Genomic DNA, 25,737 nt, shown 5'->3' on the forward strand with positions numbered 1-25,737 from the left:
CAGAGAACAAAGGGCATGAGTATGCTTCATTAAAAAAAAAAGTAAACTTTCTTTTACAGAACATATAATGTGGAAAACGATGCTATAGGTGATTTAGACATGGTGTCATCACCAAACAGAGCACAGGACAAATAAACTATTCTTTCACCTACAGAGGGCTGAAACACAACAGCGAACAGGCATTAAGGTTTGGGCCGACTTCTCAAAAGATGGTGATGTAGTTGACAATGTCATTTATATGTACAATGTATAATAATAAATATTAGTCATTTTTAAAGTAATTTGTTTATGAAAGCAGCCCTTTGAGTACATTTGTATCGTCATTTTGGTGCAAAATTGGTGAACAGTCCAAATAGAAAAGGTCAAAAATTCACTATACTGGCTGCTGTTCTATACATCCATCAAAAACAACTTGTAGGGACATGCTGCTGCACTCACTGATGTAATAAATCATACTAACTACATGTGTACTGCAGCCCCCCCCAACCAACTATCAATTCATGGATTTTTTTTGCTTTGTGCAAGAGCTAGAGAGTTACGAAAGAAGGCAGAAGATGAGCATAAAGTATAAGCCATAAGTGAGATACAACAGTCGAGGTTATGAGCAGTAAGGCTGCCTTGTGGACGGTTTCAAACTCTGCAAGGTGTCTTATCTATCTCTCTATCATTGATGCAAAGGGAAAATATCAATATAGATCATCTTCTTTATGCCTTTATTTTTAAATTCTCACTTTATATTATTATTTTTGTGAAAAACAACATTGTTATTCATTCAAATACCTGGAAAAGCTCAGTAATAAAATTATCAAATCATATTTTTGGTTTCTTTTTGTGAGTTGATATAAATTAAACTGACTGTGGGGGATATAATATTGTCTTATATCAATCGAAGGGTCCCTAAATTGAATAGAATTGACATCATACTGTGGCAGACTTTGCTGCTAGATCAGCAAATATACCGTTGTTTAAAGAGTCAATATAATATCATATTATGATGAAATATTGTGATGTGTTTTAAACTCCTACCAAATGTTGTTATTAAAACCATAAAACACTGGAGTTGCACAGTGGTAAGTAAGTTCCCAGGCCAAAGATATCAAGTCTTCTTAGTTTTGCTTTTAATATGGAACCTTTTCAAACAACTATTGAAAAGGATGGAAATTTCTTCTTGGAAACTACAAACAGAAGGCATTGTCTGGCTGACTCCTGCAGTATGGTGCACAGACTTTGATCAAAGGAGACTGGATTTACAATATGAAGCACCATGTCATTATTATTCAGCATAAACTCCACAGTTCAAATTTGATCTCCCCTCAAACGGAAGATGAAAATGCAGGATTAGTGCAGCAAACAGTGGGCAGTGCTGTGCTCCACACATGCTGCTGTTACAGGCGGGTAAGCAGCAGGATAACCAGGGTAAGACATTAAAGCATCATTGTCAGATTTTCCCCAGCAATAATTATTACATTAGTTGCAGATGGGAGGCAACCAGAGTAAATGATGGCCAGAATATGTGCAGTTCTGCCATGCTCTGCTGCTCTAGCACGACAGATCCATCATGCTGATACTCGACGTGTCATTTCCTGAGGGCTGGGGAATACAGCAGCAACACGGGGATCTCTATGAAAGAGACGGCACGCCGAGGCATCATCACCTCCCCATTCAGTTACACACTCAAACACACACACACACAGAAATGTCCACTGCTAATCCGCACTGTGCATTTTGACAGCTGAACACAGTCTGCATATACAACTACTACCAAATATCCTATTATAACACGCACATTTAAAAACATGTTGCAAACCAGTTGCATTTTCCACTACTCCAATAAAGGAAATACGTGTGTGTGTGTGTGTGTGTGTGTAACCACACACCCCAAATATCTCCCATGCAGCTCATCCTGAAACAAATCACCAGCCAAGGCAACTTCCGATTTGCAGCACAACTACTCGAAATTCAAAGCTCGTCCACGCTAACTAGCTGGCTACTAGCTGTGCCCCCCAAACAAAGCTCCCATTGTCTGGAACTTGTAGTCTTAACGTTTTCTCTTGGCCCTCACAACTGTGATTAACTCAGGTACGAAAAAACTACAAATCCGAAGTCAGCACAGCTACGGGCGCATGCGCACTGGAGCCCTAATGATCAGGAAGGTTGTGGAATATTTAGTAGTTAATGAATTGTTGCGGGTAGCGGGGTGTTTTAAGATAAATATCTAGCCTGTTGAATGGCCGGGGGTCAGAGTGAAGCGTTGAGCCGGTCCGAGGGGCTCCAGGCGGGACTCGGAGCTCCTCCTGAGCCGTAGTAAGAGCCTGTTTCTCCGCTATGAGTGAAGTTGGTCGGCTCGGTGCCTTTTGGTGTTTGCCCTGCTCGCTAACGTTTAGTTCACTCGTCACTTTTCGCCGCTTTTTTAAAACAGCCCGCACTGGTAAACTAAAAACTACTCATAGGAAAGCAAAATAAAAGCTCACAGCTTACCGTAACGCTGCTCCGGTGTTTCCGCTCGGCTCCTATTCCGTTACCGTAAACCTCCAGACATTGTGGAAACACTCGTTGAAGCCAACGGTCGACTGGCTGCTTCAACGTTCAACCGAAACCACGGCGGAGCTGCGCCCGCACACTCACCGCGCATGCGCAGCTCCGCTTGGCGCAACCTACTGATAGTAAGACACAGGGGGCAGCACGCTGCTGCTGCCACCGGGGCTCTGGACACACACGTAGTTTTAATGAACATCTGGGAAATCAAGCGTGGATATTAAAGGGAAAATATATTTTAGTTCAAACATGTATAGAAATAACACTAGAGAACCGTTCTGCATGTTTATAATGCTGCATGGTCACATTTTGATCATGCATAGCACACAAATTAGTCAATAGCACAGCCTTGTGGTTGCTAAACAAAATCAAAGAAACTCTTTGTTGCTCTCAGTGTACTTAAAAAGAAAGGCAAGGCAAGTTTATTTGTAAAGCACCTTTCAACAACAAGTCAATTCAAAGTGTTTTAGACAAAACATTAAAAGTATCTGAAAGAGACGTACACTACTGGTCAAAAGTTTTAGAACACTCCAACTTTTCCAGAATTTTATTGAAAATGATGCAGTTTAATGTCTCAGTGTACTCTGAAATTAATGCATGTAAGAAATAAGCAATTGAAGTTAAAAAATAAATCATAGAATCAGTTTAGAAAGGAAAATGTATTCTAAACTGTTGACTCAATGGAAGTAGCCACCTTAACAGATAGAACAGCTGAACACACTCAATGGAAATCAAATATTCCTCAGAAAGTTCTTCCCAACTCTGTTGCAGAAGTTCTCATAAATGTGGAGCAACTTGTATGTAAGTGATCAAGAAAAGTTGGGACACCTGTAGGAATTGGTAGCAACTTTCAAGGCTTGATCAACCTCCATTGCTGCAGAACTGCTTTAAGTTGTTAACCCATTTCTTGTTCCCTGAAAAAGGCCTTTTTGTATAATTATGAAATGTACATTCTTTTTAAGTCTTGGTTAAGCTTACCTTTTTTTATTTACCTCTTGCAGTTCACCACTTACCTTTGTACCCTTTCTAGCTGTTGGACCATTGGACTTGAACTGCTTGAATTTCAATAAAGAATTGAAAAATTGTGGTGTTCTAAAACTTTTGACCGGTAGTGTATATAAAATGACAAATATAAAATGTTTAAATTCAAACGAACGGGTAAATATATATGTATTTTTAAAAAATCAAATATCAAAGGAACAGAATTTACAGTCCAGTATTGGCAATTACTGAAAGGCAGTGGCAAACAGAAAAGAAAGACAAACAGGTAAACAAAAACATTATTTATTTTTAAAAAGGTAACAATTAACCACAACTTACAATGTTTATAAACAAGTCAAACTATGTAGACATTGTATTTAAAGTATTAAAATATTAGATTATTCTGTTTTAATCAGCATTTAATTGTTGCTAGTATGTTGTAGCCAATTTAAGATAAGACTTCTTATTCTACTGGTCATTTTAATAATGCATGCAAGTTATAATATGCATAAATGTTTCTTTATGTAAATAGTATAACTAGTAACTAAGTGAGAAATACATGGAGTGGAGTAAAAAGTACAGTGTTTCTCTCTAAAATGTGGTGGAGTAGAAGTAAAAGTATAAGTATCAAGGGGAAATACTCAAGTTAAGTACAAGTATGTTAAAAAAGTGCAGAGTAATATAAAGAGTAATATACAAAACAGTATGTATAGAATATTTAGACTACAGAATAAACAGCAAGGCTAAATTAGGAATACTAAGGTACAGTATGAACAGTATAAATACATGCAATACAAGACATGGCAGATAAATATTGTATATGTACGCATGTAAATTGGATGAATTAAAAAAATATTGTGTGATATATCATTTTAAAGTTGAATTCATTGTTAAATATCACCAACATGCATAACATAACATATTCCTAAACCAGTGTTTGTTTCTTTTGTTTAAGTCAATATCGCTATTTTTACGTTCATCAATTAACTAATAATGTTTGAGTAATCGTTCCCCCCAAGGAACTGGAACACATCAGAGCCAAAATTAAGATAAATCAACAAAGTAAATTAAAACTCAGGTAAAAAAGAAAAAGGAAAAAAAAGGAGAAAAAAAAGTCAATTTAAACTCCAACACAGCCTTAATCTTTTTAACAAATCATGTACTTTTGTCTGCTGGTTATCATCATCTCAATATGGACATAAATACCAAATGTTAAACTAAACACACAGAGGGCATGAATCCTTGTAAAGTGTGAGTTTTAAGATGAAAACATTCAATAAATACAAAAAGTTAAACTTTACAACTGACTGACTGCAGTTTAAATAAAATAATATGTGGTGGAAGGTCTAAAACATGGATAATATTTAACCTGTGTACAGTACTGTGTTATGTTTTATACTCTGCATTATACTGTAGGATTTATTAATGACTATGTGTGTTTTTAAGCAAATCAAAATATCATCGGCAACAAACCAGAAAGTCTTCTCCTCAGCTCTTCTACCACAGTAGTTCTCAACCTTTTTGAGTCGCGACCCCCAATTTAACATCCATGTTGTCCGTGACCCCCGCTCACTGAACACAATCTCACACGCACAGTTCAGATCACCCAAAAAAGAAACAAAATGACCAAAAAAAGACACAAATTGACCAAAAAAGACACAAAATGACCTAAAAAGACACAAATTACCAAAAAAGACACAAAATTACCAAAAAAAGAAATAAAATGACCAAAAAGACACAAAGTGATCAAAAAAGACACAAAATGACAAAAAAGACACAAAATGACAAAAAAAGACACAAATTGACCAAAAAAGACACAAAATGACCAAAAAAAGGAAACAAAATGACCAAAAAAGACACAAATTGACCAAAAAAGACACAAAATTACCTAAAAAAGACACAAATTACCAAAAAAGACACAAAATTACCAAAAAAAGACACAAAATGACCAAAAAAGACACAAAATGACAAAAAAGACACACATTGACCACAAAATGATTAAAAAAAAGACACAAAATGACTATAAAAAGACACAAAATGACCAAAAAAAAGACACAAATTGACCAAAAAAGACACAAAATGAACCAAAAAAACAAACCCAAATGACCAAAAAGACTAAAACACATTAACACATGAACACTTTAACACAGTGGAGACAGAGCTGACTTCCAAAATGATTTGGCGACCCCCAGAAATCATCTCGCGACCCCAACTGGGGTCCCGACCCCAAGGTTGAGAATAGCTGTTCTACCAGACCATAACATATAAGCTGCTGACACATTTGGATTTCTGCACCTCCAGCAGCTTTATTCCAGTCAGAGGATGTTGATTATGGCATGGCAGTGATTAAAGAGAAACCGGAGAGGACACAGTCTGGACTTCCATCTCAGCCCTCTGTTAGTAGCAGTGAAGTGAAGGAAAACTCAGCAGGTGCAAACAAACAAATATAACTATGAAAAAATGTGGAATAAGGAAGCAAAAGCTATTCAAACTGTATGTACTGCTTGATCAAAGAAAACTACAGTACTAAGTATGACTCCAATGATCCCATATTTATAAAACCCATTCATGTTTTGTGTTCCACTCATGAGGCACCAGGGGTCAGTATAGCTTAAATAATTGATTTCCATGAATCCTGTATATTGATTGTATCCTAAAATGTAATGAAATTATATCACATGATTATTTTTGCTTGAATGAAATAACAGTAATTATTCAGGTATTCTTTGTTTTAATGTGATCCAGCAACATCTTAAGTCCCCAAACCCTCAACTGTGTCATGTAATGTCTTTTTCTCTGGAAATAATGTCATTATTTGTCCTGGTTTTATCCTAAAAAATGTTGAAACACAAGAAACGTAGCTCCAGCAGAATAATCTTCTTCAGTGATTGTTTTTTTGAGGAAAACTGACAGCATTTTACAGCAAAATAGTAATAACAATGAAGTGATGAAAATGTCCAACAAAAAATCTGGAAGGAAATGTTCAATTACAAAAATGTCTGCCAAGAAGGAAGATACAAAACAAAAACAACAACAACAATAACAATAACAGCATTACAATGCAGAAATATCAATTAAAACAATAAATATTAATGTCTATGAATTAACCAAAGCAGTTGAGACTCTATTTAGATTACCCCTGGCCATGTAGGAGGAATCAAGATGCTACATTTCCAGTGAAAATGTAAGAAATAATAAATCCCTCTATCATTGAAGCCTTTTGCAGTAATATAGTGTATATATATATTAAGAAATATATTGTCAGTATGCAATCAAATAATAGGTAATTGCACTAGACTACACACACAATTACAAAGAATAGGATAAAGCACAACTAAGAAAGAGGCAATAATAAAATTATTCAGTGGTAAAAAAAAAAAAAAAAAAAAGTAGACTATCTAAGCCAGCTATTCTCAACCTTGGGGTCGGGACCCCAATTGGGGTCGCGAGATGATTTCTGGGGGTCGCCAAATCATTTTGGAAGTCAGCTCTGTCTCCACTGTGTTAAAGTGTTCGTGTGTTCTTTTTTTTGTCTTTTTGGTCATTTTGTGTCTTTTCTGGTCATTTTGTGTCTCCTTTTGATAATTTTGTTTCTTTTTTGGGTCATTTTGTTTCTTTTTTGGGTCATTTTGTGTATTTTTTTGGTTATTTTGTGTCTTTTTTGGTCAATTTGTGTCTTTTTTTGGGTAATTTTGTGTCTTTTTTTGGTCATTTTGTTTCTTTTTTGGTTATTTTGTGTCTTTTTTGATCATTTTGTGGCCAATTTGTGTCTTTTTTGGTCATTTTGTGTCTTTTTTGATCTGAACTGTGCGTGTGAGACTCTGTTCAGTGAGCCGGGGTCGCGGACAACATGCATATTAAATTGGGGGTCGCGACTCAATAAGGTTGAGAACTACTGTAATACTGTACTGCAATAAAGGTACAGAAATGGTCAGAATACTGATGCAACAGCAGTAAAAGTCCAGTAAAGTGTAGGACAGATATGAAGTGATGTGTATTGGAGCGTTGATAATAAATAAATGATAAAAAATGATTATGCAACAGAATAAATGAACTAATCATTGAGGACAATCATGCGTTTCCTTATAATTGTAACTGCTAATTATTGAGTTACATGAGCTGCCACAATGATGTAGGTCAGCAAGAGAGCCCTCGGGAACTACATTACCCACAATGCATCAGCGCACCCTCACCACCACCACCAGCAGCAGCAGCACTGCCTAGCCTCGTTCCAACAGACTCCACCGTCCTCCTCTCCGCCCTGCACGGAGAGCTGCGCCCAGATCTGCACACGCGTGATGCGCAGTAAACGCGCAGACCAGCCTGCGAGCCTCAACCATCGCTATGTTTTGTAGATCGGCGACAGAAGAAGCACTTGTTCCCACGTATGTGGACTGCGCCCCGGTGTATTTGGATGCAAAGTCAGCCCACAGACTGACAGCTCGCTGCTCGAAATGTCACGTCTCTGTGGAGGAGAAGCCTGTCTGAACACCACGGAGCTCCGGACAGCTGGATGAGCTGCACACACACACACACAGACTCCCCGGAGCGTTTTGAGTTTGTCGCCGAAATTGGTTACTGACCTGGATGGTCCCTCTTTACTCGGATGCAACCACACGCCCATGCGTCGATGTCGGTGGATGTTGCTGCCCTCAGTGTCCAGGTTAGGTTACAGTCAACGCTAATTGTTTACGTATTGAAATAAAGCTGTTTGGGGCGGAAGAAGCAGACAGGGACTGGATACGCTCCATATTTTGCGCGCATCAGAATTAACTGTATATTATTATTTTATTATCCCTATTATTAAGATGGGGGGTCGAGCTATTTATAAGGGAAACATGGAGCCTTCATCGCCTTATTTCATCTCGTCTGCTCGGATCAGAGATACTGTAATGCTGCAATGTCTCCATGCAAACCACCGCTGACATTATTCTCCACCTTGTTGCCGCCGTGTGATGGTTTCTGTGTTTCCTAAAGAAGTGGTGGACATTTAAAAGCCTTCACTACTATTGATTGATGATCTGAAACTACCGTGCGTGCTCTCGAGGCAGCAGGAGAATGATAGATGCTGGCATCCTTTTGCTGTCTCCAGTGAAGAAGAGTTTCTTTTCTCACCGAGGAGCCGTCACCATCACAAATGTAGCCCGGCAGAGGCGACTGAACCAGGCCGCTGCACAGACACGGAGGCGGGTTTGTTGTGCTCAGACTGGGCTGGATGCTGGACATGGTGCCACTCTGTACTGAATACCTGCCACCCAGCCGTCGGCTTGTTCCTTTAATTCCCCAGCTGTCTTAAAATGGACGGGGCCTTTTTGATAAAAGCTATTCATGGACGTTGAACCGGCTCATGCATGCGGGATTTAAACCGGCTTGTCGGGATGTAGGGCGAATATCCGCGGATATTTCCAAACACACACACAGTATAGAAGAGAAAACAGCCCGTGTTCATGGAGATGGCTGGCGGGGGAGGTGCATGTACACTGGGCTGGATGAGAAATAATGAGGACCCCTGCTCAGAGGATTTCACTCAGCTCAAACATAGACTGCTGTTTTTATTGGCAGCCTAAATACTCCATTACTAATATTTTTCAGCTTTATTATCGCCTCTGAGTGTCTCTGTAGCTCTCAGTCAAGGCTCTCAATGAGCTGCAGATTATGTGATTATTAGGGCAAAAGATTCAAAGCTATAAGTCATGATTTATAGTTAAGTTTACATGAAGTTTAACAACAATGTAGGACATTGTTATTAAGTTTTATTCATATTAGTATCAATATCACTGATCAGTAGCTCATCTTTCTTTCATCAGACCTGTTGTTTCTTAAATCAACACATATTTCAGAGAGTTTGTGGCAGCTTTCCAAAAGACACAATAGTGGAAACAATCAATTAGGTTTGAGGGGTGTTACCCTCATGGATCTGCTCTGCTGAGTGTCATTGTTTGACCTGATGTCTATTGTCCCTGAATGAACTTGCCTTTGGGAATACATGTTACTTACACACTGCGTAGCAACAGCACAGCAGCAACCGGTGACAGGATTTGGCACAGTTTCAACAGCGGGATGTGGTGATGGGGGAGAGCAGTTGCGGCTCTCTGATCCTCTGATCCCCTCTCCCCCTCACTGGTGGTCCAGGACACCCCGTCTCTGTCAATGGGCCCTGTATGGACCGTGAGCCTGAGTTGACAGAGGGCAGGCCTACAGCGTCAAACAGCAGTCAGGCTGCCATGAACCCATACGGCAGAGCGCTCAGCACAGCCGCCCCCCTGTCCTGCACCAGCTGTGGGGGCTGCTGCTCCCCGCCCCCCCCCTTGCCTAATCCCGCCCGGCCCCCCCCTCATCTACTACCTCCTCCTCTTCCTCCATGCCCCCGAATATGACCCCTCCACCGCCGATGTGTCCGGCCCCGATGGTGCAGGTGGAGAATGGCAGCAGCTGGAACTCCTCCACCATCTCCTCCTGCGGCTCCCCAGACTCCCACCCTGGTCACCGCCGCGGTGCCAATAACCCCAACGCCTACTGGACGGCGGTGTTCGACTACGAGGCCACAGCAGACGAGGAGTTGACCCTGCGGCGCGGGGACCTCCTTGAAGTTCTCTCCAAAGACTCCAAAGTGTCTGGGGACGAGGGTTGGTGGACGGGCAAGATCCAGGACAAGGTGGGTATCTTTCCATGCAACTACGTCACCAGGGGGGACACGGCTAACTACCAGCTGACTGCCGGAGGGGTGGGTGAATGCCCCCTGGAGATAGACTTCTCAGAACTGCTCCTGGAGGAGGTGATAGGAGCTGGTGGCTTTGGGAAGGTGTACAAAGGAGTATGGCGGCGAGAGGAGGTAGCAGTAAAGGCCGCCAGGCAGGACCCCGATGAGGATATTAGTGCCACGGCGGAGAGCGTGCGGCAGGAGGCCCGGCTCTTCTGGATGCTCCGGCACCCCAACATCATCGCTCTCCGTGGGGTCTGCCTGGGGGAGCCCAACCTGTGCTTGGTGATGGAGTACGCCAGAGGGGGGGCTCTGAACCGAGCGCTGGCTGGAAAGAAGGTCCCCCCGAGGGTTCTGGTGAACTGGGCGGTCCAGATCGCCACGGGGATGGACTACCTGCACAACCAGGCGTTCGTGCCCATCATCCACCGAGACCTCAAGTCCAGCAATAGTAAGTGTTTCAAACATCAGTAGATGTTGCTCAGTCATGGAGATGTTTTAGTCATTATCATGTGACTGGAAATGGTCATGTGATCAGGGCTGCAACCTGTGATTGTTTTCATTTTCAGTTAAGCAGTCCATTATTCTCTTGATTCATCGATTAGTTGCTTAGTATATAAAATGTCAAATGTTATTATGATAATAATCATCATCATCATCATCAAAATTATTAATTAAATTAATAATAATAATAATAATAATAATAACAATAATAAAAATCAGAAAATATTCACATTTAAGAAGCTGGAATCAGATCATTTTGACTTTAAAAACTAGTTGACAACTAATCAATAAATCCATTAGTCTGTGCTGCTCACACAGTAACCCTGTTATCAGATGATCAAATCCAGGATATTTACACTAAGTAGACCCAAGATATTATTTGTCACGGTATAATTTCCATCATCAATAATGACCCTCAAAGCTCACGTCTCTGTGTGTAATCCAACTCACAGCTAAGAGGCTCCACAGCAGGTTCATATGAGGCAGCACATATGTGATATAGAGCCAAATTCAATAAGAACTGTCACAACAAATACACAAATGACTGTGTAAACTCCTTTCTAGAGAGACATGCACGCCATGCTACAACTAAAACAGTCTAATACAACAAACAGTCCTGATATTTATCTTCCTTCATGCTTATAATCTTCAGTTTGTTTTGAAACTGTTGACTTAACTTTTTGATGATACTGGAGGCTGTAGTTTGTGCTACTTTTAAATTATATTGCCTTACACTGAAAGTTGTGTCCATGTCTTCTACTCTCAACTCACAAACCAGAACAATAGAAATATTACAACATTAGAACTGTGATATGTTGTTAAAAGGTCCAGAAAAAGCTAGTGAAGTCCTACTCTTATCATCTTTGCACATCTGACTTTTATACTGTCTTGGGTATAGTTTACGAGCACCATTAATTTCAAATGAATACTGAATCATCCATTTTGAGAAATTAATCTTATCCACAAATATCATCTGTCTCCGTCCAAGCAGAACTCAAACATCAATCCAAATGAGTTAGCACTGAATATGAAAGCAAGACTGAAAAAAAAGTAACCACCATTTTTTACTGGCCTCCATGCTGCTTTATATGCACATCACACAGGAAAAGGGTTGAAAATTATGTTATAGGCTATGTATTATTTAATATATTTTCAAACTAGCCTGCACCAAGTTCGAAAGAAAGACTGAATGAGTAACATATAAAAAAAGTGACGACTGTGACACCAGACAAAAAAAAAAAAATCTACCGACATCTGGAAGTCAATCACATATTTTTAGCAGGTTTTCCTGCTAATTTTGGTGGGGAAAGTAGATCTCGAATTAATGTAATGTTTGTAGAGTAAATATGAAGCTATTGCCAGGAGACAGTTAGCTTAGCTTAGCATAAAGACTTGAAACATGGGCAAACAGCTGGCCTGGCTCTGTCTTAACCCATTGACGCCTAAAACTTCCTGTAAAACCTCTGGGTGATTAAAATAAGCCCCTAAAACCTGAAGTTTTTCTGGAAATTCAACAGAAGTGTCAACGCTTCTACTAAATGATAGATTTTTTAGCCTCTGTAGCAGATAGAAATGAAATTCAAAAAGTATTTGAGAGCTTATACAAATACTACAAAACGACGTATCCGCTTTCCAGGCTTCAATGGGTTAAAGAAACAAAATCTGCTTATCCGCACCTCTAAAGCTAATTATCATGTTACAGTTCATACGGTAAACCGCATGCGATGGTTTTTACGGAGGATAATGTCTCTGAGTTGATTGTATAAGTGAACTTTAGAGATAATGTTAGAAATTTTGTTGCATTTGGAAAAAGTCATATTGGCTATATTTTCCTGTTTCCAGTCTTTGTGCTAAGCTAAGTTTACCCCCATAGTCTCCTGGCTGTAGCTTTTTATTTACCTGACTGGAATTAATTTCCTCATGCTTCATCACCATCCTTTAAAATGACAAAATCTGTCACAAACAGCACAGATAATTATTTCACAGTACATGCATTTTCTCTTTAAAATGTACAAAGAATTTGACCCACAGTCCCCCTTCCCAGAAAACAGTTCCAACGTCCCTGTACCCACAGGTGACCTGTACCTTTAATACTCTTTGATACTGGAAATGCTTTTAATTGAATGGGGGTGTCTGTAAACATGCAAAACACAGTGCATACATGTAATAACAACTATATATATGAGTAATTACTTTTTAAAATCCTTTATTAATATTATAATATAATGAGATGACCAATTACTTTGTAGAAGTCTGTAAAAGTGTGAGTCAGTATTTTATTTGGTTCTCATGGTTATAGGATCTAGATTATGTCCATTATTGTACATGGGTCCAACGGTAAAAGAAATGTCTAACCAATTGCTGGTAGCCATTTTAAAAAATGGCTGCCATGGCAACCAGGGTCTGAATTTGTGATGGCCCAGTATCCAATTTTGTTTCCAATATAGTTATCAACACATCTGCCAAATGTGGTACTTTTATCACAAAAAGAACAATTGTTCTGATAAATTGAGCTATGCCACCCCACGACAGTTCTTAAGACCAGAAAAGATATATGACATAAGAGTAATACCTTAAGATAGTCACAAATGAACCGTGGAAAAAGAGTGAATTGTGATGAAATGTTGCTGTAATGATTAATTGTCCCACTTCTTATATTGACATGTTGGCAGTCTAGATGTTCTATTAGTTTCTCTGGTGAAATCCACCAAGACTAATAAGTATACAAATATCCGTCCCTCTCGTAATCATTTCATGACATTACAGAAATGTGATTATTATTAAGCGTTTTCGTTGAAAATATTCACCTTCAGAGGTTTTTTCCGGGAGCTGACGCTGGATGTGAAACTTAAATTGAACCCAGCAGGGAGGCCTAAGTCCTGGAGAGCTGGTCTCCTTCTGCCATCTTTTCCCTGTCATCTCTCTCTGCACCTCCTCTTCATCCTCCTCCTCCTCCTCCTCCTCCTCTTCTTCTTTCCTCCCCTCCTCAAGGAGAGCAGTTCTGCTCTGCAACTCACTGAGCTATTTTTGGTCCTTTGTGCTACTTGCTGTTTAAAGACGCAGTTGCAGTTGTTGGTGCATCAAAGAAAACAACACACAGCGCGCATCTAAGTGCATTTTATGTGTTTATGTGTGTGTGTGTGTGTGTGTGTGTGTGTGCAGGTCCGACTGTGTGTGTTTATACCAAGTGACATGAGTGATGGGGGAGGGAGTGTACAAATATGGGTGGAGTGTGCAGGATGCTGACTAAAGGCCTTTAAAAGAGTGAGACAGACAGAAAGTGTAGCTTAAACACACTCGCTGCTGATCTGCCCAAATGTTTCCTATAATCTTCATCCCTCTCTCGGTCTTCTCCACTCTCTTAACCATGCATACCCCTGCTCACATCTCCTCCTGCTCCCTCCTCCCCGCGTGGCTCAGTAACAGTAACGACGGGGGATCAGATGCGTATTGGACAGCAGAGCCTTGGCAACAACACCATAACACTGCCTTTCCATGGTGACATGGGCACTGCTTCTGTGTCACTGAGTCATACGGCTGCTAGCCGCTGTCAGCTGCTGCTCAAAATGTCAGTCCCCCAATTTAGAGTATTGTCTGTGTGAAAATAGTAACTGAAGAAATGCTGGATTGTCTCATGGAAGCGCTCAGACCCTGTTTTTCCACCCTGAATCATGACTGAAAACGTGTGGGTGCTAATCGTTAAGTATGTGATTAGACTGTGACTCACAGCCGTACTTAGGGATGTTTGCATTAGCCCGGCGATGCCCAGGAGGGTGAAGCATGGAGAGAAAGTGAGGGGAAGAGGGAGAGAGTAGGGCCGGCGAGAAAGCTAATTTTATTCTCAGCTATGATACTGACTTCAAGATAATAAAGATAAAACAACTATTGTTCCTGCGCATTCCATGGCCAGTACAGCAGCATGCAACAGATTTAAAACAACACAGCAAATTCCTGAAATAAATCAGCAATTTTCAGGAACAGGACAAGTGCATTCAGCGTTCAAATAGTCCTTAATCCTGTTTTTGTAATCTTTTTTTTTCCCCCAATATATTTATTGTCTTTTTCTCATAATACAATGTCCCATCAATGAAACATTCAATAACAACTTAACAGTTTGGGACTGGAAAACGACTTGCACCAATATCAGTCAGGATTAACATAAAATAAAAATAAAACTGTTCTTCTACATTGTTGTTTTTATAATCTTTAATGCTTATAAGCATATTTGCTGAGTTACTGACTGGAATATGTTGAATATGTGTTTAGGAGTTTTCAGTAGGTTGTCAAGCTGTACTACAAAGTATTTGATCTAATTAATTTTTTTGTCTAATTTTTATTTATTTATTATTTTTATATATTGAATATATATTGTAAAGTTTTCAGTTGTTGATATTCTTTATTGAATTTATTATTTAATATTTTTTATTTAAATTAATATAAATTATATGTTTATTCATTAATCAGATTTTTTTCAATTCACTGATTTATTTATTTAAGATCTAAATGCATAGATTTATTATATATTTATTAAGCAGATTAGAGTTTTTCTTTTTACATTTCTTTTTTTTCTATAATTTGTATTTTTTAAAGTTGGTTTGAGGGACTTTGTATGCCTGTTATTGGATAGTACAGTTAGACAAGAGATGGAGGAGGGCTTAGTGGCTCTGTACTACTTGACCATAGGGATCATAAATTTATTGTTGGTAACGCTTTATAATAAGGTCCTTAATAAGCATTAATTAACAAGTAATAAGGCATTGTTCTCGCTTTAGATCCGGTAGTTGCAAAAAGCATAGTTAACTTATAGTTAACTTATAATAGATGAGCAATAAAGTATATTTTAATATCAATAAGCAAACAAAACAAGATTAATAAAGGCATGGCAAAGACATAATGGGTGGGTCATGGGTGTTTGTAATGCCATTATTAGCACTTATATAAGCTTATAAACACACAATAATGTTAATAAGCATCTTGTAAGTACTTACAAGGGCCTTATTACTTGTTAATTAATGGTTATTACAAGGACCTTAATATAAAGCGTTACCTTATTTTTTAATCAATTGTTCAGTTAAATTATATTTCAAGCTAAAAAAAACCCTGTTAAAAAGACAAGCTTTACTTAAAGTTCAACAAAGGCATGATGTTTACAGCGTTGATAAGTAATCGTGGTAAATAATCATGATCTGATATGATTTTCCCATAATCGAGCCGCTCTATTAGAGAGTCAAAAGATTGGGAGAATAACAGGGTGGAATAGATCAGGTTGTAGAGGGAGAATCAGCTCGGGGAGCAGAGAGACGTATGAAGCCAGAGAGGAGACTGATGGGAAAGAACAAGAGAAGGAGAGCGCGGGGGATAAACAGCGGTTCATCTCAGTTTAGGGTTACACCTCAGCTCATTGTCCAGGTGCGCTGGTCTCAGGTGTCCTCTTCAAACCGCCGACCACTTGGCATCACCGCGGTTACAGAGCAGCTCAGGCCCCCGAGCCTCTCCTCTGTCTCTGTCAGTAAACACACCATCTCCAGTCTCCCTGAGAAGAATATGTATATGAATGCTTTATTTCGGTTACAAAAAACAACAAAAAAAGACAACAAAATAAAATCATGTTTTTACAAAAGAATCCATCAGACAGCAACCGAAAAAGGGCCAGGCTGAAGCCCCACTAAAGGCTTATTTTTGCCTCTCCTGTACCATCTACATCAGGGGTCTCAAACTCAAATTACCTGGGGGCCGCTGGAGGCAGTATCAAAAAGACACAAAATTACTAAAATAAAAACACAAAATGACAGAAAAAGCTAAATTACTTACAAAAAGACACAAAAATAATAAAAAGAAGACACAAAATGACCAAAAAAAGACACAAAATTACAAAAAAGGCACCAAAATGACTGAAAAAAATCTAAATTACTTTAAAAACAAAGACATAAAATGACAAAAAAGACACAACATTACTTAGACACAAAATTATTTAAAAAAAGACACAAAATTATTTAAAAAAAGACACAAAATTATTTTAAAAAAGACATAAAATTACCAAAAAAAGTAATTAAAGGGACACACACAACACGGTAAAGTGCCATTCATATAAAACTCTCATTAAACTTTCATATCAAGGTGGGGGCCACAAAATATCGTCACAAGGGCCGCAATTGGCCCGCGGGCCGCGAGTTTGAGACCCATGATCTACATGCATATACATTACATTATATACATTACATTAACTGAGTAATTCACATTGTTACAAAACACATGATAGCTTAAACTGAAAAATCAAATTCAATCAAATTTCATTGTAACCCTTGATCATTTTAGATTTTAAAGTCTTCTTAAAAACTAACATAGAGTTACACATCTTTATTTCATCATTTAGTCCATAATTCCATAATTTTACACCCAAAACTGACACACATCTGTATTTGAGATTAGTTTCAAACATTAGCATTAACCCCCTTAAGTTATAAATCCCCTGCCTTAATTTAAACATTTTTTGAATACAAACAGGAATTGACATGTTTACCACTCGAAACATAATTTCTAATGTTTTTGAATATACAATGTCCTGAAATTTGTGTGATCTTATAAAAAGCTGATTTGTAGAATCATGGTATCCAACTTCATCAAGGCAAAGAATTCATCATCAAAACGTGACTCTGCTCATACGCTCAGTGTGTGTTTGAAGCTTTACAAACATTTTACAACACAGGGGTTTTATTTTTGGCTCACTCACATGCTTTCATCTAATTTTATCCCCGCAAAGTTAAAAAAATGTTTTAAGGCGTGTCCTTGTGAGCGTGCTCTGTGTCTTTACCTGCAGTGAGTCTGTGTAACGGGGATAATCTGATTAACGTGACCTCCTTAGAGTGATGTCACAGCACGTTTGTGGGTTGGCAGGTCATGGACCCCGTGGTCACGCCTTACCTGTCACTCTGATCCTGGATCAGCATGTAGTCTCAAAGCATAGGGCACCAGTCCTCTTTGATAGGCTCCACTGACACGCGGGATTAGAGTAGAAACAATGGAAAGATGATCACTGCAGACTTTACTTTACTGTGTGAGACAACAGCTGCAACGTTCATCTGCTTTCTTTGTTATTCCATTCATTGTATGGTCTATAAAAAAGCTGAAAAAGGTCCAATGAAACACATTAAAATGTCTTTTTGACTCATCAACAGTCCAAAACCTGAAGATATCCAGTTTACTATCACAGAACATGAAAAAAAACTTATCTATTCATATTTTAGAAGCTGGAGCAGTGCATTTTTTTGTATTGTTGCTCATAAAAGTTCTTGCACAATTCATACATTTATTCTGAAAGCACCAGCAGTAATACGTTTTATAACTAGTACTGACCGAGGTGTATTTGGTAAAATATACTGAAATAATTGGCTTTGCGTGCGTTTCCTCGTCTGAGATATTTGCATCTACTTAACGTGAGTCATGCTGCTTACAGTCAGCACAGTTGTCGTTGTGTATTCGGTGATATTGCACAATTGTGGCCTGTGTGACTGTGCACAGAGAGCCTGCTGAGGGTCTGAACACAGAGACGTGCACCTCAATGATTGGCTGTCTACAGGACGCAGTAGTGTGCAGACCCTGATGAGGGCTGGGCAACAATTCAATGCAATAATTTACTGTCTTTCATCTGCAGCATATCGTGATAATAACAAATATCGAGATATGATTCAAAATTACATTGTCTAATTTGATAATAAGCACTAGGGCTGGGCAATATGACAATATATATATCACCTAAACAATATATAAAATGCTTGTATATATTTTTCTATGATGTCTGTATCGCAATGTCAAAAACCAGCAGCTGAATTGCATTACAGCAAGGTTTACATCATCATCTATATCAGTAGTTCTCAACCTTTTTGAGTCGCGACCCCCAATTTAACATGCATGTTGTCCCTGACCCCCGCTCACTGAACACAATCTCATACACACAGTTCAGATCACCCAAAAAAGAAACAAAATGACCAAAAAAAGGAAACAAAATGACCAAAAAAGAAACAAAACCCAATTGGGGTCCCGACCCCAAGGTTGAGAATAGCTGATCTATATTACTAGATTTATGCTCTGATCCTCGCAGGTTGGGGCAAAGCTGAAGCAAACCATAGAGGTATGGAGCATATAGAAATAGGCTTTACCATGTTCTTATTTCATATAGACAAATTGAATAAAATAATGAATGAATAATGAATAGAATAGAACTTGGTTGTCATTGTACAGGTACAACAAAACAACATTTGGAGCAAACCTAGATGCTTATCGTATTAAGAAGAAAACAATTCTGAAGTATTAATTTATTTATATATATATAATTAACCGGATAGCCAAAAATACCTTCTATATCGTGACGTATATATTTATTGAGATATAAAATGATCTCTATTAGATAGACAGAGGTCACGGGTGTTAGTTTTTTGGTGACTGGCAGTTTTTTTTAGTCATCCAGAGTTTTTCTTCATATGTTTACCATATGCAACATCATGAGTAAACCATTTATATTCCCTACGGCCATCATGCATTAGCATTTCCTACCTTAAAGTTACTTTACCTGTTCACTAAAGCTAAACTGTGGCTTCTGTTTACAAGTTCACCAGTTCTATTTGAAGGCAGCAACAGATGATGGCTCAGCTCCTTGAGTTGATGTGTTTCTCTACCACTGGCTGGATAAAAGGCTGAGTCATGGTTACTCACGTCACTGACACTTTATATAGCGCTCTATAGAGGCTCTGAGTCAGCTGCAGGTAAGACAATACAGGTGAGCTGATCACCTGTCACAGTAAGACACAGAGCAGGTCACATCTGTAGCTGCAGCCTGCTGTCACATACAGTAAATGTCTTGTAGTTTATATACATATCCAGTGGTGGAATAAGTATTCAGATCCCTTACTTAAGTAAAAGTACTAATAGCAAACTGTGAAATTACTCCACTACAAGTAAAAGTCCTGCATTCAAAACTTACTGAAGTAAAAGTACAAAAGTATCAGCATCAAAATGCACTTGAAGTATCAAAAGTAAAAGTACTTGTTATGCAAAATAGACCCACTTAGACTGTTTTATATATTCCAAATATATTATTACATTATTATTATTGATGCTTTTATGTAAACAGCCTTTTAATTTTCTTAAGCCAGGGCTCATTTAAACTACTTAATATACTGTTATGAGTCTAATCACTCTAAATGAATCACAATTTTTGCGTTAAATCTCAACCTGAAAAGTAACTAAAGCTGTCAGCTAAATGTAGTGGAGTAAAAAGTACAAGCTTTGCCTCTAATTGTAGTGGAGTAGAAGTATAAAGTTACATAAAATGGAAATACTCAAGTAAAGTACAAGTACCTCAAAATTGTACTTAAGTACAGTACTTGAGTAAATGTACTTAGTTACATCCCACCACTGTACATATCTAATTTTTGTCTTTCCTTCTGATTACTTGTTGGATAAGATGCCTTCACCTTTATTCAACTCTTATTAAAACAAATGTAAATTGTAATTTTATGATGCCAAACGAAGCGTCTCTGATGTTTTAGTGGGAATAAAGAAGCTAATAGACACACACACTCAATAGAAACAAAGCGTGGTTGACATTACCTGCTGTTTTGACTGTTGTCGCTTCAAATGGACGCCATGTTTACACAGTAAACAATCATGTGAATAGTGTGAGCCCCGTGTCTCAAAGCAAGCTTGTCTCTGTTTGCTCACTGAGTATTTAGATTACACAGCAAAAAAATAAATTAATTAATTCAATAGACTTCTTTGGGCTTTATCTTTTATTTTGGTGTTAAACTAGATAACATGACAACAACAACAGCGCGTGCTGTAATAGCTAGTTAACTGATTAGCCAGATATAGCAAATAGTCACTGTCATTGAAAAGCCTGCATCTGGCTGTGTGTGTGTGTGTGTGTGTGTGTGAGAAAATAAGAGTGAGCCTGTTGAGGAAAGGATTAGCGTGGAGGCCAGAGCCGGCTGATAATCCCTCAGAGAGACAGAGCGGTGCAGGCCGAGACTGTGACTAATGGGAGTGTGAGCAAGCAATACGACTGCTGGAGAAAAAAAAAGTCTTTTAGCTTCAAGTGTTGAAATATTTGATGTGCGTGGACATAAGGAATGATACGCATGGCTATGGCTCCTGTTGATTAAAGGTGTGGGTTAGTTTCACTGGCAGGCAGCACTAAACATGTGACAGAGACCTGTCAAGAGTTTTTTTTTTTAAATTAGGTTCTGCCTTTTTTTTTATTTTTTATTATGATCTCATTGTGTATCACTGAGGCTGTATTGGTCCCCAGGAGGAAATTTCACAAGCTGCTGAGCTGTACACTGTAAAACCCAACTTGTTGTTTCAACTTAAATATCTGAGTGTCCATGCTGCGAAAGAATTTTATGTCAAGACAACTAAAACTAACTCAAACTTAACTCAAATTAATCTAATATTTGACTCAATATTTTAAGTTATATTGACTTTTTGCACAGATCTTTGTTGTATTGAAAAGGGAAAATTAGTTATGATAACAGACATGCAACATTGGGTTTTACAGTGTATGTGTATGTATTTATGTGATGATTTGATTGGCTGTAGGGAGGTCATCTGAGAAGAAATGCACAAAGACAGGTGTAGGATCCATATTTTGCTTTCCTGATCATCTAAATGCGTTAAAATGACACGTGCAGCCTAAAACCGACTACAACTTGTAACATCAACTGGTTGTTTGGTTGAATGATGGTACTTTATGGCATTATTGATTATATACAGAGGGCAAAGTTATTCTACAAATATGATAATTATTGAGAACAATGTTACAGTGTAATAAAACATATAATTAAAAAATTCTTTAGGTGCTATGTACAATGATTTAAAAAAAAGTAGTGTCACTGTTTGAGGCGTAAAAAAAATCCAGAATGCATCAAATTCAGAAAAGAGTTTATATGAACAAAAACAAAAGTTTCAGTTTGAATATAAACTATAATGTCTTTGTACAGTTTATAATTAACTATATGTAAAACTTTTTTTTTTTAGCAAATAACCACATTTATTATTAACGTTTCAGACAATCCTCCAACTTTTTGGAATCAGGATTGTAAATTTAGAAAACAAACTCAAAGCAGATAAAACGTCGTCCCATTGTTCTGTTAGCCCCTCAGCTAATTTGTGTGACATCTGCTAAATATTTACACCTGCTAACTGCCAGGGTAACTACCTGTGATGTAGCTAATTAGACCAACTGACAAAGCTAACATTAGCTAGCTTATTTACCGTTTACTGAAGAGTTAAAGAGGTAAGGTGATACAGTCAACACATCTGAGCTGATGCTTGATTAAAATGTGATCATGACAATATAAAGTGAGAAGTTTTTGGATTACATTTCACAAAAATGGCCCAAATCTTAAAATGTTGTTAGCACCGTTAGCTGCTAACTCCTAGCTCAACCGCCGTATTGGCAGCCGTGTGCACGCAATTGATATGCTCTTAATTTCTTTAACGTCCCTCAACTTGGAACATTTTTAATCCCATTTCACAGAAATTTAAAAAAAAGTCAAATTCACGCCATTTACTCAAGTTAAATTACATTATCTAATGCAGTAGTTCTCAACCTTTTTGAGTCGCGACCCCCAATTTAACATGCATGTTGTCCGCGACCCCCGCTCACTGAACACAATCTCACACGCACAGTTCAGATCACCCAAAAAAGAAACAAAATGACCAAAAAAGACACAAATTGACCACAAAATAATCAAAAAAGACACAAAATGACCAAAAAAGACACAAAATGACCAAACAAAGACACAAAATGACCCAATAAAGAAACAAAATGACCAAAAAGACACAAAATGACAAAAAAAACACACAAAAAGACCAAAAAAAGGAAACAAAATGACAAAAAAAGACACAAATTGACCACAAAACTACCAAAAAAGACACAAAATGACAAAAAAAACACACAAAATTACCAAAAAAAAAGACATTAAGTGACCAAAAAGACTACTACTAACATTAAAACCGAAAGTGATGGATTTATGAAGAGCTGCAACCCAATCCTAATAGGTATTTCAAGCCTTTTTCACCACAGAACGACTACACATGAGTGTTTTAAATGTCCGTGGGCTCGTCTGGAGGCTTGGTGCGTGTGCAGTTGACTCTCTATGGAGGTCGGGCAGCAGGACATAAAACTCACACTCCTCCTATCACACGCTCGATGTACACACTCATGTACACGCTGCAACAGGGCAACAATGACCCCATTCTCACACAGAAGCCCAAGACAGAGCGAGAGAGCAGAGCTCACAATGGCAGGAGTCACTGCAGGGTGGATGGATGGAGGGGAGGTGGGGGTGGGGAGGGCTGAAGGATGGGAGATGTAGACATGGAGGGGCGACTGGAGGCCGTGAATGAACCAGCGTAGAGAGAGAGATGCATGGAAGCAAGGCAGGATGGATGGATGGAGGAATGCAGTGGCTGAGGAGAAAGCCCTGGAGGCTTGGGATGGAGAGGGAGTAGAGAGATGGATGGGGGGAGGGAGAGATGGAGGCAGGAGCAGGGAGAAGGATAGGGCCAGGAAGAGGAGGTCAAGCCATTCTCCTTCCTCTCAGTGAGCTGGCTGCAGATTAAGGCTAACAGTCTTGATGGACTGCAGTTTGCTACTATGTGTGTCTGTCCGTACTGAACGCCTCATTATACCGATTCAAGTTCAAGTCAAAGGCACAAATATTTAACAGCTGAACACCAGCATGTGCAGGTAATAACCTCCCCACTGAAACCTGATGTAACATACAGAGCTTTAAAGAACCTGGTCTCACAGGAATCCGTGAAATAGCCACAGATATTGCTTAACTCAAAGTCCGTGGAATAGCCACGGAATCACTCAAATTTCCATGAAACTGGCACGTTTCGCTACAATGTAAGTTAATGATTCCATGGATATTTTTTCCTATTGGTTTGTTCCAAGTCACGTGACTTTCAAGGTCCCAGCGGTCAGAACAAAAAACATGGCGGACAGTTCTCTCATTTTTAGTGAAAAAAAATCAATATTTTGACTTAGTTTCTGCATAAAAATGGATTTTGATCACATTTCTAGCGAGAAATATATGTTTTATTTTCTAAATATTCACTCAGTGAATGTACATAATCACTTGGTATGTTGGAATAGCCACGGGATATGACTGGCATTAACTTGCATTGTAGCGAAATCCGTGTCAGTTTCACGGAAATTTGTGTGATTCCGTGGCTATTCCACGGATTTTGAGTTAAACAAATCCGTGGCTATTTCACTGATTCCTATGAGACCATGTTGGCTTTAACACATCATCTTGTATTGTATATTAAGTATATGCAAGTGTAATATATTGAAAGATACATTACAAGTTCAAGTAGTTACACTGATACTTAGTGACTGTTAGAAATAAGCGGCCAGTGGTCAGTCCACCATCACTGCTCCAGACGGAAATATCTCAACAACTGTCAGATGGATTGCTATGAAATTTGATGCAGATATCGTGTCGTAACACCAAGTTTTCTCTCGCTATGTAAAAGCCATCATCAATGCCACCCCTTCACACCATTCGTCCATTCCAGATAGCGGGTAAAAATTAAGGTCCAGAGGTATTTTTTAAATATAGATTTAAGTTTTGTTCATATGTTGTGGAGCTAAAATCCAGACGGTGTTCTGAATGTATCGATCCTCCTTTAGTTGGCATATTTTTCACCAAATCCAATCCAAAACACGGGCGCAACCAGGTTTGCAGCCTGATTAACTTCGCCCAGTGCAGTTTTTTAGTCAGATGTCATTCAATTATGTTCTAAAATAAAGTTAGGGTTGTAAAATTCAACGTAAATCAATGAAATTTGCTAACTATGTAGGTTTTAATCAATGTATTTGCCAACTGTTACATCAAGAAGTTTAAAAAATATTATGTTTTATACATTATCTAATCATGGCCTTGGTATGAAAATAAAGGAAAAGAGTTGCTTGACTGAAATATAGTTGATTTGCGGTTGAAACCATTTGTTTACTGGTGTTTTTTAATCGTGTTACAACCGCAGACTCACATGCTCTTCTACTGTAAGAGTGTAAACTTTAGGTTTGATTCCCAACAATTTTCTCTTTTGAAAAAAAGTTTAAGTGGTTTATGATAGCAGACACATGCAGGTTGTTTGCCTAAAAACATGACATATTTAGGTAAAAAAAATACACAGGTAATAGAGTTTCTAAGTGACAAATGTAACTGTAATTTCCCAGCTTGGGATAAATAAAGTATATCTATCTATCTATCTATCTATCTATCTATCTATCTATCTATCTATCTATCTATCTATCTATCTATCTATCTATCTATCTATCTATCTATCTATCTATCTATCTATCTATCTATCTATCTATCTATCTATCTATCAACATTGCAGACTCCCACCTAGTGGACTAAAGACATGGTTTGAAGGAAAATTACAGTACTTTATAACAAACTATAACCCCAATTCCAATAAAGTTGGGATGCTGTGTAAAACACAAATAAAAGCACAGTGCATCATATTCAGAATTCAGTATATTTACAGTCTTTGTTCAGTTTCCCAACTTTTTTGGAGTCAGGGTTGTAAAAGGCAAATTGTTGTGGCAAATCTGCGCGAAAAAAGTCGCAGATTTACGAGAAAAAAGTGGGAAAAAAGCTACTTTTTTCTCTCAGATTCACCACTTTAACCCTTAATAGGGCACTCATTGAAATACTTGCAAATTCCAAATTTCAACCCTAGAGAATATTGGAGGATATTACATACAGCCAGAATGTGTAAAAAAAAACATACAAAAAGTTTACGAGATTAAGAAAAAAAATAGATTAGATTAGAAAAAAATGCGCAGATTTATGAGATTTAAAGTGGTGAATCTGGGAGAAAAAAGTTGCCTTTTTTCCCACTTTTTTCTCTTAAATCTGCAACTTTTTTTCTTGTAGATTTGCCTCTTTAATCTAGTAAATTTGCAACTTTTTTCTCTAAATATTACCTGACTCTAGCTA

General features: G+C 38.2%; 2 protein-coding genes across 2 annotated transcripts in view; one reads left to right on the top strand and one right to left on the bottom strand.

Moving 5' to 3' along the window:
- Window positions 1–2,654, bottom strand: part of sipa1l3 (signal-induced proliferation-associated 1 like 3) — an 89,530-nt gene extending 86,876 nt beyond the window's left edge. The window contains exon 1 of the mRNA XM_059330728.1: window positions 2,479–2,654. The gene's annotated coding sequence lies outside the window, so the exon portion shown is untranslated. The remainder of the gene's footprint in view (window positions 1–2,478) is intronic.
- A 4,856-nt stretch (window positions 2,655–7,510) lies between these two features.
- map3k10 (mitogen-activated protein kinase kinase kinase 10) overlaps window positions 7,511–25,737 on the top strand; it is a 59,727-nt gene continuing 41,500 nt past the window's right edge. Inside the window, 2 exon segments of the mRNA XM_059330730.1 lie at window positions 7,511–9,848; window positions 9,851–10,667. Of these exon segments, the coding sequence (XP_059186713.1) occupies window positions 9,678–9,848; window positions 9,851–10,667 (988 nt within the window). The 5' untranslated portion in view covers window positions 7,511–9,677.

This window comes from Centropristis striata, chromosome 4 (assembly GCF_030273125.1).
Source record: "Centropristis striata isolate RG_2023a ecotype Rhode Island chromosome 4, C.striata_1.0, whole genome shotgun sequence".
NCBI lineage: Eukaryota > Metazoa > Chordata > Actinopteri > Perciformes > Serranidae > Centropristis > Centropristis striata.